We start from the raw sequence: 13,555 nt of genomic DNA on the forward strand, positions 1-13,555 counted from the left end.
AATCGCCATGGCGAGAGCTGGCTTACAGAGCACAGGGGCCCCGCCTTCGCTGTGCCTCCCCTTCTCTGAATTCCCAGGTGAAAAGTTACTTAAGGCTGGTCACCCTCTAGGCCGTGGGACACAAGTAAAGACGGTTTTCTCGCCCTGGCCGGTGTTGCTCAGCGGTTGAGTGTCGTCCCATGCACCAGGAGGTTGCAGGTTCCATTCCTGGTCAGGGCACATGCTTGGGTTGTGGGCTCAACCCCCAGCAGGGGGCGTGCAGGAGGCAGCCAATTGATGTTTCTCTCTAATCGATGTTTCTCTCCCCTCCCCCCGCCTCACCCTTTGTCTTTCTCTCTCTAAAATTAATAACAACATATATTTTTTAAAAGACAGTTTTCTCCATGTCGGGAGATAGCCACTTAGGATTAAGCAGGGTCCTGAAATCATAAATTCTGTTCCAGAAGGCCAGGTATTAGTACTTGACAAACTTGATGTAATAAATTTCTTGAGAGTGCTAGTCCATGAATAAATGAACTGAATGAAGAATGAATACAGGAGGGAAAGGGCTTGGAAACACATGCTCAGTCACTGCTCGCTGGCTATGCCTCGTGCAGGTCGCCCTGGCACCCAGAAAGCAATGTGCTCACAACTACAAGCCCCAGGAGCTGTTAGGAGCAAAGCCGGCCTTGAAGTCACCCTCCACGACTGGTTCCCCAGCTCACGTGATGCTCCAAACTCTCCCCCTTGGCCGTCAATCAAGTCCCACTCGACATTTCTACCTGTATTTCTCTTTGTTGCCATATAACACTAGCCCCCTTTCTGAGGGCACGACACGCTCATTTGACATTGGTTATGGTGGCAGACGAGGTCCCCGGGTAAGGCGGGACGGGTCTCTCTGCAGCCTCGTTTCCTGGTAACAGCTGTCATGCTCGCCTCCCTTCGCACCGAAGGTCTTGCCTTCCCCAAACGACTGTGGTTTCTCCTGCTTCCACGCCTTTGCACAAACTGTTCCCTTTGCCCAGAATATCTTCCAATGTGTCTGCCTGGCGAGCTCTCCTCCCACCCTCGCTGCCTGGTGAACTCCTTACCTGTGCTTCAGGATCCACGGAGAAAATCAGCCCCAGGGCTTCAGGGGTCTTGAGCTTTGTCAATCCCGGTGCTGCGGTCTGGGCCTAAATGCTAGACTCTGGGGATTGGGGGAGGAAGGCTCTGTGCTTGGAGTTTTTCTCAGTTCCATGCACACACGAAACCATTTTGGTTTGGGGTGGGGATGAGAAGGGCATAGAGAAGAAAGCTATTGCTGTTTGCCTCAGTTTCTCAGAAGTTTCTCCTCTCCCCCGCATGACGGCCACAGGAGCAACGCAGGCCCCGAAAAAATGTCCTGCATATGGTTCCACACCGCCCTCTGCTACTTGCACATTTCCTCCTTCATTAGTGCCTCCTGTGTGCCCGTATCTTTCTCCTTGGAGGGCAAGGACTCTATTCTGTCCTATTTTTGTGTCTCCAGCGTTTGGCCGATTCATATGAGGTGTGCAGAAGATTTTTGTGGAAAGAATGAATAGAGATGTTTGTGGATTGAATGCAAATAATAATGTTACCTACCCTTGGTTGCTTTGAGTGTCAAATGAGAAAAAGTGGCTATAAAAACTTAGTTTTTTCCCTTCTTTTCACATTTTCCCACAGATCCTCAGGCCTGGGGTGGGGGTGGGGGGTATGTCCATGCCTGTATTTATTTTCTTTCCCCCTGGGCACAGAAACTTCCACTGCGGAGGAATGAATGGATGGGACCATCTGAACCTGAACATTCATTCTGTGGCTGAGTCTTACTCCCACTTCTTCAGGTCACAGGAATCTCCCCTTCTTCCAGCTCCCGGGTATCTGAGATGAGAAAGACTTTCCCGGCAGAAGGAATAGCATAAAAAGAGGCCGCGGGGTCCCGTTGTGATTTTATTCTCGGGGTGACCAGGAGGCAGACACCAATCCAAATGGTTTGTGTGCATGTTACCCTCAGGCCTTTCCTATTCAGTGGTCTCTTACCTTTGTGTTTTATCTTTACAGCGCTAAAATTTGCGATCGACCCCATTATTGCAATTTTTAGCTACTGAGGAAAACACTGTATTGATTTGTGTTTTTAGCCATAGCAATGTAATTTATTTTCAGCAACGCTACTGCAACATTGTGTCATAACCCGCAAATGCACTAACAGAATGCTGTTAAAACCATAAGTGTTCTTTTCTGGAAAAAGTCTTTTTGTTTCGGTATGAGAGCTGGTTCTTCCCCAGTGATGGGTTTGAGTTCTCCAGACCACTCCTGTGGGCATGGAGACCAGCAGGGATTCCCCAGCCACTCAATCAGTGTTTATTACGTCCCCTGAGGGCCTGGTGCTGGGCTGGGGAGCCTGGGGTGACAAACATTCTCTTCATTGAGAAGCTCATAGTTGATTTATTGGGAGGGACAGACATGTAAACAAGGAACAAGAACACAGTAAGAGACTGGAATTATCTGCCGTGTGAAAGGGGAGCTTGGGGTGGGAAATAAAGGTGGACCTAAAGGAGCGGGAATCTGGCTCGCCACTGTGCATGCATGCCCACACCCACACGCACCCGCAATTCAAATTTAATGACCAGGATCGTGACAGGACAAAGGAAAAAGTTGGGGTCGGATGCAGAATTTAAGTTTGCAATCGCGAGTTAAGATTAGGCTGCAGAAATGGAATGATGACTCACCTTCGTTATAGGAAGTCACTTCTTCAATAAATATTGAGCATTTTCTATGGGTCAGATTGTTTCTTTCCCACTAGGGACACAGCAGACAACAGGACAGACTAGGTCTCTGTCCTCAGAGTGGGGGCGACACCCTGCGCGCAGGTCATCTCAGGCAGTGACAGGGGCCACGAGGAACAGCAGGGAGGACGAGGGAACAGAGTGATGGGAAAGGAAAGGGGCCGGCAGGACGGGGGCTAACTCGGGGTGTTCGGAAAGGCCTCTTGAAAAGGTGACATCTGAGCGGAGACCTAACGCGAGGAAGCTGGTGAAACACTAAGTCACCGCCCGCGAGGCGGGGCGGGGAGGGGTCGGAGCCACTCCCGGGAGACCCGCTAACGCCGGGAACCCGCCGGGCGCCGGAGGGGCGGAGGGCGCGGCCCGCAGCTCGGAGGCGGCGCTGTGCCCCGGGCGGTGCCGGCCCGCTGCCCGGCTTCGGCCCGCTTCCCTCCGGCTAGAGCTCGCGGCGGGCCGGGTGCGGTGCCGCCGCCGGGCCGCAGGGGGAGCGAGCCCGGCCCGCGGGCTGACCGCCGACCACGTGGCCCGCCTGCCGGCTGCGCTCCGAGCTCCCGGGAGGCGGCGGGTCGCGGCGGGAGCGGGCAGGGCTCGGGGAGGCGGCGGCGGAGCGGAGCGGGAGGCTGGCCGCGTGACGCGCCGCGCGCATCACAATGACAGCGCCGTGCGGGTGGCGACGCGGGGCGCGGGGCCGGGAGGCGGGGCGGCGGCTCCCACGTGAACACGCGGCGCCCTCTGCCGGCCGCGGGCGGCGCCGCACCGGTACCCTCCCCCTCCCTCCCCCTCCGCGTCCCCCCTCCCGGCCACCCGGGTTTGTTGGTGTCGCTGTTTCCCAGTCCTCCCAAGCCTCCCACGTGCGGCCCTCCCCTTCACCTCCGGGCCGGGCGTGTCCGTGTGTCCGCGGGGAGAGTGCTAATAAAGTTTTTCTTCTCGCTCTCAGGCTCCCGCCTCGCCGCAAGTCCCGCGAGATCTCGTGGCGCGGCTGCCATGGCGGCGGCGTCTGAAGGCCCGGCGGCCTTAGCTCCGGAGGAGGCCGCTGCGCCCGCGGAGCCTGTGGCCGCGCCGGGCTCGGCCGCGGAGCCCACCCGCAGGCCGGCGCGGAGCCTGCGGACGGCCCACGACGTCAGCGGCCCGCGGACCCGCACGGGGGACGTGCTGCTGGCGGAGCCCGCGGACTTCGAGTCGCTGCTGCTGTCGCGGCCGGTGCTGGAGGGGCTGCGGGCGGCCGGCTTCGAGCGGCCCTCGCCCGTGCAGCTCAAGGCCATCCCGCTGGGGCGCTGCGGGCTCGGTGAGGGCGGGGACCCCGGGCGGCCTCGCGGGCGGGGAGGGCGGGGCGGCCCCGGGGCGCGCTCAAGCCTCAGCGGGTTGGCTCTTGTAAAACAGGCGCAGGATGGAGTTTAAAGGTAGTTCAGGCTCCACGCTCGCTGGCAGAGAAGAGAAACGGGGGGTCGAGCGCGAGGCCCGCTTCTGGGTGTGGCCGTGCGGTTTTGGAGGTGCCCGCTAGGGGGTCCCTGGGGGCCCTTCCAGCTCTGACGCGCGTGCGGTCCCTGAGCCGCGTCGGCCGGCACCGTCTAGTGACAAGTTTGCTTTTCTTTTCTTGGCAGATTTAATTGTTCAGGCGAAGTCTGGCACCGGGAAAACCTGCGTGTTCTCCACCATCGCTCTGGACTCGCTCGTTCTTGAGAACCTGAGCACCCAGGTGAGCGAGCGGAGCCCGGAGGGCGCAGGGGCGGCCGGGGCACCTGGCTTTTCGTCACAGGGCGGATGAAACACCAGTAGCTCCTCGGAGACAGGCGCGAATTCGATGAGTGACTGAGTGAAGCCGCATGAAAAGCGCAAAAGGAAGACATTAGGCCTATGGGCGTAAGAGACACTCAGACCTAGAGGGGATTTTTGAGAGTTTATTTGAGCCAAGCTGTTGACAGTTGCCAGGAAGCAGAATCTCGGGGGATCGAGATAATGCTCCGGAGAATGGCAGTTTTGCATCTTGTTTTATACATTATAGTCAAAAGAGAAGACGCAGGTGGGTTAGGGGAAGTCCTTCGGTGATTAGGGAGGCGGGAGAAAGCAAAGCCTGGGGTCGGAACCTCTGGGATTGGATGAAAAGTAGAATGATAGACCCGTCTTTTACATTTGTGGGTAGGGGACAGTTAACAGCCAGTAATTAACATGACAGCAATAACAATGAGGCTTTATGGTCTTCGCCCTAGAGCATCGGTTGTGCCCTGGAGGGGTCTGGAAAAAGGAATGTAATTGTAGATGCAAAAGACAATAGACAGGCTTAGTTGAGGCAAAGATTGACTTTTGTCAGGGACGATTCTAGCCTAGGGCTTGCTTTTAGTTAAAAGGTTTTAATTTCAGACCATCCTTTGTGGGTTACTTTAGGTCTCTGAGTTTGCAAGGCCACCAATGCAGGCCTTCCTGGAGCTTGTCAGGTTTTAGCATGTGGCCCCTTTCCGTCCATTGTGTGGTGATGGTGTGGCTGGTGACCAAGGATGTGTTATTAGTGTTAGAAGCTTGGAACTTTCTATTATTACTGCATCTTAAGTCGAATGTCTGTCACACGTGTCAGTTATGTCATTAGTTGAGAAGACAGATTGAGATTCTCTTTTACCCGCCCTTCGCATGTGGTGCTATTTAGCATTTGGCCTGATTCATGGTAGTGTGTGCTTTGGCTGTTGCTGATAACTGCAGCTGGTTCCTGCAGCTCTGGGAATTTATCATTGGTCTCCCATCTTCTAGGTTCTCATGGAGTAGGTCTAAGGTGGCCTTACCCAAGTTAACAGGAGATTTGGGTTTGGGGATCATTTCTTCAAAGATTTGTTGAGCCTATATTATTGATAGTTTGCCAGGCATTGGGGATACAAAGCTGACTCACATGTGATCCCCTAGTCTTACTTTGTGGCTTAGCGGTTACGACAGACTGTATTTCATGTTCTCAGTCATGTATCTCTATTGATGGTTCTTCACGGGTGGTTTTTTACCCAGAAACCCGTACACCTGGTCTGTAAAGCCTTTTGAGTCCTACCTTATACCTACCAAATCCTGGGTGATGCTGCCCACAGGAAATCCTTCTACTCCCCAAGGACCTGGGCTATTCTACTTGTGAACTGAGGCGTCTTTGAAATTTTGGCTTCTGATAATTTGGCAGAGGGGCAAATACCAAAACCCTGAATAAATTCCATAAATTAAATTTGTATTTTTTTAAATTTAAGATTTTTGTGTTATCAAGGAATACATACTCATTTTTGAAAATTGGGAAAGTTTGGAAAAATTAAGAAGTCCCAAAAAACAAAGTATAATTTCACCTCCACAGGGAGAAACTGCTGTTAACAGTTTTGACATGTTTTCTCTTTGTCCTTTATTTTTGAAGTTTTTTATTTTTTCAGTTGAGACCATGTAGTTTCTCCTCCAGTACTTTTGCTACACTGTTCTCATTGTGACTGTCAAGGCCTTTCATTACCTGCCCCCAGAAAACTCCGGGATGTCCCTTTGGGTGTCTGCTTGGAGGTTAGGGGAGCTTTCCTTAATCCCCCATTTCAAAGGACTCCTTTCTTTTTCTTTTCCCTGTTTGATTTTTCTTCATAGCACTTTTTATTTCCTGCCATTATTTATGTTTGTTTATTGTATATTTCTTCTTATCATTCAAGAATGAAAGTCCATTAGAGCAAGGATTTTGTACTGTTAACTGTTGACTCCCAGCTTAGATCACAGTAGGCACTTAATTAACATTAGCTGAATGAATACAGTATTCATTCAAAGAAAAAATAGTTCATCATATGATGTGCTGATCACAGGTATTTATTTGACTGTCTTGTTAAAGGTGTATTTTACGTTTTCTTAGATTTTGATCTTGGCTCCTACAAGGGAAATTGCTGTACAGATACATTCTGTTATCACAGCCATTGGAATAAAAATGGAAGGCTTAGAGTGTCATGTCTTTATTGGAGGAACTCCATTACCTCAAGACAAAACCAGACTTAAAAAGTGTCATATTGCTGTCGGATCTCCTGGTAAGATATCAATGCCTGTTTGTGATTGGAGCCTTTTGGAATTGAACACTTTTAATATAACAGTAATATTGGAATCCTTGATAACTATGGTAATTATTTTGAGGTTTAGAAATGAAAAGCCTTAAGCCAGTGAGATACAGACATGTGACTGGATTACCAACAGAATTTATGAACTCTCCAATCCTAAAGATGTTTAAGAACACGGATGGGGTAGGCTTCTGAGAAGAGGAGGGATGAGATGACTTCAGGAAGCTCTTCTAAGGCATGGATTAGGATTACTCTTTGCTTTAATCATTCAGTCATGAATCACTCAGAATCAGAATCTAGCATTCAGCGCCTTAGCCATGCAAGTCTTTTGATAGAAATAGTGTATTTTCCATACTTGCTGGTGATGAAACGTGAGGGAAAGATAATGGAGTTAGGCAAGATCAGAACTCAGACTTTCTAATTGGAGGTTTAGTGCATAAATGAATGAAGATTGGGTCGGGAAAGTCAGCAATATAACCTCTAAGTAGAGTGACATTGTCTGAGACACAAATTTGGTGCATCATAAATGTTTCAAATTTTTCTTTGAAATTTAGGCAGAATTAAACAGCTGATCGAACTTGATTACTTGAACCCAGGCAGTGTCCGTCTCTTTATCCTGGATGAAGCAGATAAGCTTTTAGAAGAAGGCAGCTTCCAGGAGCAAATTAAGTAAGAAAAATAACTAACTTGACTATTAAAATGGTGCCCCAGAGGGTCTGACTTTAGCTTTTCCAGGTGGTGGTTACAGTAAGAATAGTTTCCATGGCGTGTTTCTCTTTTATTTCACAGCTGGATTTATTCTTCCTTGCCTGCCAGTAAACAGATGGTGGCAGTGTCAGCCACTTACCCAGAATTTTTGGCTAATGCTTTGGCAAAGTACATGAGAGAGCCCACTTTCGTAAGACTCAATTCCAGTGACCCAAGTCTCATAGGTGTGTATAGATACTGGAAACTTACATTACCGGAGCTGTCCCTTGCCTAGTTGCCTATTGCTTTCACATATGCTCTTAGGAAATAGTGGTTAGGTTTGTTTTAACAGAAGACTCTTGGCTTCTCCATAGGTTTGAAGCAGTACTACAAAGTTGTCAATTTGTACCCTTTGGCCCATAAGATTTTTGAGGAAAAGGCCCAGCATTTACAGGAACTGTTCAGCAGGATTCCATTTAATCAAGCCTTGGTCTTTTCTAATTTGCACAGCAGGTAATGTACCTTAAAGGGTCGTCTGGGGGAACTTGTGAAGTAAAAGAATAGGTGTGGGGAGCGTCTGGAAAAGTATAACCCTCTGTGTTGCTTTTAATAGAGCACAGCATTTGGCCGATATCCTTTCTTCCAAAGGCTTTCCTGCAGAGTGCATTTCAGGTGGGTTCATCCTACTTTAACCCGTGTCTAGTGTCCTGACTTGAAGTCTGTCTCTCTTATGTCACAAAGAAATACCACTTCATGAGTCGTCAAGGAAATTCCAGGTTCATTTTCCATTGGGATTTGATATATCAGTGTCCTTGTTCTTATAAGAAGTAACTTGGTATATAATAAAACATTAGAAAATTGGAGTTATATCCTCACAAAATTTGTTTTTGTCATCTTAAGAGAAAAATATTTTGCTTCTTTAGTCATTGTTAAAATGTTAAGAATTGCTAACTGAACTGACTGTTTTATGGTCTGTGGAAGGCAAAAGTGATTCATTTTGACACCATGCTAATTTATTACTGCTGGCCTAGTAGGAGTAAAATTTTCAAGGAACTTTTGATCAGTGAGATCCTTTTTAGAGTTTTGATTAATATCTCAGCTTAGTCTTTTACTTGTTAAAGCTTGTCTAGTCCTGGTATATCAGAAGGTACTGGGGAGACTGTTTTCTGATCGACAGAAATAGTTTGACTATAGGTCACATTCAACACCAAATTTATAAACAGCTGATTAAAGCAATTTTATTTTCCTAATAATTGTTATATTTTATATGTAACTTTGCACATACAGTGTTGTATCTGCAGGCATAACCTAGTCACCATTTAAAATTGATTTTTGAGTTTCAAGTGGGTTGCCTAATCATACTTTTAAAAGGTTCTGCTAGTAGGTCTTAACCTAGATTTGCATTAACTTTGGTTGCTATATTTTTAAATTGTTAAGACTGGGAGTTATACTTCCTGCTTTTCGTGGATTTGATGAATGTGTATTTGGGTCTTTTTAGGCAACATGAATCAGAATCAGCGTCTTGATGCTATGGCTAAACTGAAGCAGTTTCATTGCAGAGTCCTCATTTCCACAGATCTGGTAAATTTCCTCTTCAGTTTGGATGACTAATCCCTCTTAACATATGCTCTGTTATCAGATGTACCGATTTCATCTGTTATTTTATGTGGGTGTATCTGACAAGATACCAGGAGATGGTCGTCTTTCCAGTGCTAGGGATGTGCTTTCTTAAAAATGTCGTTTATATTTTCATTTTTGTTCTTGAAATTAGTCACAGAATGAATTTCCTTCTCCTTTGCTCCTAGATATTTTCCTTCCTCCTAAATATCTTCCTATTCTTAATTTGTCTCTTGGTTATGCTAGAGTAAGATCGTGTACATTGGTACCATGCTACAGTTAACGCACACAGTTGCTCTCTTTCTCGATTCCAGACTTCCCGTGGGATTGATGCTGAGAAGGTGAATCTGGTTGTAAATCTGGATGTGCCACTGGACTGGGAGACATACATGCATCGGATTGGCAGAGCTGGCCGTTTTGGTAAAAAGAAAAGTTTGAATGTTTGTTTAAGGGGAGGAATCTGTAATGTGACAGGTGGACTCGGAGTGCCCTTTAGGTGAAAATGACTTACTACTTAACACTCCCTCTGTGCCTTAGGTACGTTGGGACTGGCAGTTACCTACTGTTGCCAGGGAGAAGAAGAAAATATGATGATGAAAATTGCCCAGAAATGTAACATCAACCTTCTGCCTTTACCAGGTATATTTTGTCTGTTTCATTCTGCTGTCAAAATAAGAATGGTAATGATGATAGGCCTAGTAAAAATAACAGCTAACACAGAATACTTAGGGTGTCTCAGCTACTCCAGATACTTTATGTTAACTCCTGTCATTCTCACCACCGACCTGTGAGGTTCGTGCTGCTGTTGTCTATATTTTGTAGGTGAGGATACTGAGGCCGAGAGAGGTTTGGTGATTTGCTTAAGTTCTTGCAGCTAATGAGTCGCAGGGAGAAGATTACAAGCTAACTACTGGCAAATGAAAATGTCTTACTATTCTGTTAGCTTCATTGTCTAGTTTGTAGCCTTGCAATTTGATTTTATTCTTTTAAAGGGGTGCATTTTGCCTCTTGTCACTGTGAAGGCAGCATATTCTCTTTTGTCACCATGGGGAAGGAATGGTATCTCTCATTTGAACACTGTTCTGAACATTTTATTTTATTTTAGTGAATCATTTGTCACGCTGATCTTTTTAAGTGCCATCTTGGAAACAGTGTGTGTCTGAAACTATTAATGGCTTCTTGAAAACTCTTGTGTGGAATCCATATAGTGTCTTTGCTGTATGTGCTAGTTTATGCATGTTAGTGTATATGTCTGTCTATATATGTGTATATACATGTATTCATAAATGTATACTTGTATAGTGTATGCGTCACCTAGTATATGGGATATGTAGTTACTGAATAATTATGACTGAATATCTTACCAATTCATGCTTAACTGCTTTAGTGATTTTTACAAAGCTGGACTAGTCACAAGTCTGGGAGTCCTGTGGATTCTAATAGTTCTGCTTTGTAATAACTCATTTTGTGATCTTTTTACAGATTTCATTAGGCTCTAAGCCAGTGGTTTTCAACCTCTTTCATCTCATGGTACACATAACCTAATTTCTAAAATTCTGCAGCATACTAAAAAATATATTTTTTGCTGATCTGATAAAAAGAATAGATATAATTCTTATTCATTCACACCGGGGGGCTATTGTTTTGTTGACTGTTGTCATTTTTTATTCGGCAATCTAAGGGAAAAGAGGTCTGTGCCCCTGACTAAATAGTCAGGTACTGCCTGTTTTAAAAATTCTTGCCGCACACGGGTTGAAGATTGCCGCTCTAAGCTTGTGTCTTGATTTACAAAGTACTTGTTCTATGAAATCTTTCAGAAAATGCTGGTCTAGAGCAGCTCGAGAATGTTACTGTGCTTTTACTCCTTTTTTGTAGACCCCATTCCTCCTGGTCTGATGGAAGAATGTTTGGATTGGGATGTGGAGGTTAAAGCTGCTGTACGTGCAAATGGTGTAGCAAGTGTGCCCAGCCAGCCCCTGAAAAAGCGCGTTCAGAAAATGGAGAGAGCCTCTCAAACCCAGAAAGTGCATGGTAACCACCTGGCTTCTTGCAGAAATACTTCCGGGTCTGCACTACCAGTCAAGTCAAAAAACACCACCAAACAGAAGCTCCCTATGAAAAGCCACTCAGAGTGTGGGATCCTAGAAAAAGCGGCATCACCAAAAGCGCTGGGCCGCGCCATACAGTTGGAGGAGCAGGTGAAGCATTCTGGTGAGACCCCTGCTGAAAGCTCCAACAGTCAGCAGCAGCTCAAGGAAGACCCCCCTGCGTCACTCCCCCAAATTCCTTGTCTCTCTTCCTTTAAAACCCATCCGCTGTGCGCTTTGACTTTTGCCGAATTGGTCGCAGATTATGAGCATTACATCAAGGAGGGGCTGGAGAAGCCTGTGGAAATAATCAGGCACTACACGGGTCCTGGGGAGCAGACTGTGAATCCTCACAACAGCTTTGTGAGAAATGGGGCCATCGAAGAGAGTGTGCGGGTGTTGGCAAGCAGCAGCCAATCTGGAGACTCTGAGAGTGACAGCGACTCTTACAGCTCCAGGGCTTCTTCCCAGAGCAAAGGAAATAAGTCGTGTGTGGAAGGCTCTTCAGACATTCCGCTGAAAGACTTGGAGTCCACCCCCGCGGGTGGCCGTACCTCTTTGGAACAACGTCTGAATGGAAACGACACCCCTACTCTAGTAGAGCATCAAGGATCACCTGACATCCAGACAAAGGCAAGACAGAAAGAGGGGGCCAGCCAGAGAGCTAAGCAGAGCCGGAGAAACCCTCCCAGGCGGCCCTCCTGTCGGTTGCAGACAGAGCCCCAGGACGAGGAGTGGTACGACCGCCACAGGGAAGCCCAGGAGGGGTTTTCGGGTACCTATCAGGATTATGAGGAGTACTGGAGAGCCTACTACAGGGCATGGCATGAATACTATGCTGCTGCTTCTCAGTCCTATTACTGGAATGCTCAGAGGCATCCAGGCTGGATGGCGGCCTATCACATGAATACCATGTACCTCCAAGAAATGATGCGCGGCAACCAGTGACGGTGGCCACACCTCAGACCACCCGCAAGTATCAACAAGCGGTACCTTTGGATAGCCATCCTCCGTGACCTATGGTAGAGTGGCCCATAGCAGCATTTTTGACAAGTCTTAAGGCTTTCTGCTGGGATTCATTTATTTTTCAGGTGGTTTTGACCTACAGGTATCTTATTTTAAGAAACTTCATGGGTCAGATTTTTGAAAGACTCTTTGGGACAAAGAGCTAAAAGGTCCCAGGGTGCCATTTCTATAAGCCATTCCAAAAAGAAACATTTGAAAAGACTTATATCACTGCTTACTTAAGAAAATAAAAAGTTAAGATTTGAAATGGTTAGTTGACGCTGTGGAGTTCTTTACTAAAGGCTTGGACTGCGTGTTCTTAGGTACATACATTCTTATAGAAATCTGTAAATGGTAGGTCAGAAAACCCCCTTTCTCTTAGGTCTAGGCAGGACGGAGTAAACACTGCTTCAGACTTTCCCAAAGGTACTTGATTTGATGCTCTTCACTTCCAGTAAAAATGTTTGTTAGCAGTAAAACCATAGACTTAGCCGAATGTGTTGACACACTGTTCATCCTCTGAATATCTTGTTTCTAAGATTGTGAACGCTGTCCGCCTTTTCACAGTGCATTCAGTTGCCGCACACCATCGGTGACTCATTTCTGTTTCTCAGGAAGAGGGGCAGTGCTTAATCTTTATTAGTTTTGGGTCTTTTTATGCATCTGATGAAAGCTATAGATTCACCCCAGAGGTATCTACAAACAAGAATTGATGTGTAATTTCAAGGGGTTCACAAACCCTCTGAGCCCATAAGGATTCCAGGGTAAGAACCGCCCCACACTGCTGGTGGGCTACAGGAAGGTTTAGCTCTTCGTGCTAAGGATTTGGTGGAGGCTGGAACCCATTCTGTTCAAACTTCCCACCATGTGTCCTAATCTGTGTCTTCTAGAGATTCCCCCCAGTTTTTAACCTCTAAAGTAGGGTCCAAGGGGAACAGCCATTTTTCTGAGATGGTACATCTATAAATTATGATTTAGAAAAATGTAATTGGAAGTTATTCTTTCATTTCTTCTCTATGGAAGTCCTTTCATGATAACACATTTGGCTCCCAGACCTATCTGAGTGGTATTTGTGGTGAGAATCCCTTCTGTATAGCAATATGTATTTAGTTTTGAAAAGGAAAGCTCTCCTTTCCTGCGTAAATACTTGTCTAGGCGGCGTAATCATTTTCCCTCAGGGCTGTAAGCAAACATCCAAGGTCCTCGTCATTTACCATCCTACACTCACATAGCACAGTCCTAAACTTCTGTTTAACTTGGATTCCTGTCATTTGGGATGGCCAGTGGTAGGGTTTGCTTATATGTATCAGTATTGCCAAATTAGAATGAATGGATTAATAGCAAATCCATAATTAGGTCC

The 13,555-nt window shown here is 46.8% G+C and overlaps 1 protein-coding gene across 1 annotated transcript; it reads left to right on the forward strand.

The window, feature by feature from the left end:
- Positions 1 to 3,705: 3,705 nt before the first annotated feature.
- DDX20 (DEAD-box helicase 20) lies at positions 3,706 to 12,469 on the forward strand. Its single transcript, XM_081121715.1, has 11 exons — positions 3,706 to 4,047; positions 4,364 to 4,458; positions 6,604 to 6,772; positions 7,354 to 7,468; positions 7,589 to 7,731; positions 7,861 to 7,999; positions 8,100 to 8,158; positions 8,985 to 9,067; positions 9,418 to 9,523; positions 9,641 to 9,742; positions 10,979 to 12,469. The coding sequence occupies exons 1-11, from the start codon at positions 3,747 to 3,749 to the stop codon at positions 12,136 to 12,138; spliced, it is 2,472 nt and encodes an 823-aa protein (XP_080977841.1). The 5' UTR covers positions 3,706 to 3,746; the 3' UTR covers positions 12,139 to 12,469.
- The last annotated feature ends 1,086 nt before the right edge of the window (positions 12,470 to 13,555 follow it).

This window comes from Miniopterus schreibersii (assembly GCF_964146895.1).
Source record: "Miniopterus schreibersii genome assembly, chromosome: 19".
Lineage (NCBI taxonomy): Eukaryota > Metazoa > Chordata > Mammalia > Chiroptera > Miniopteridae > Miniopterus > Miniopterus schreibersii.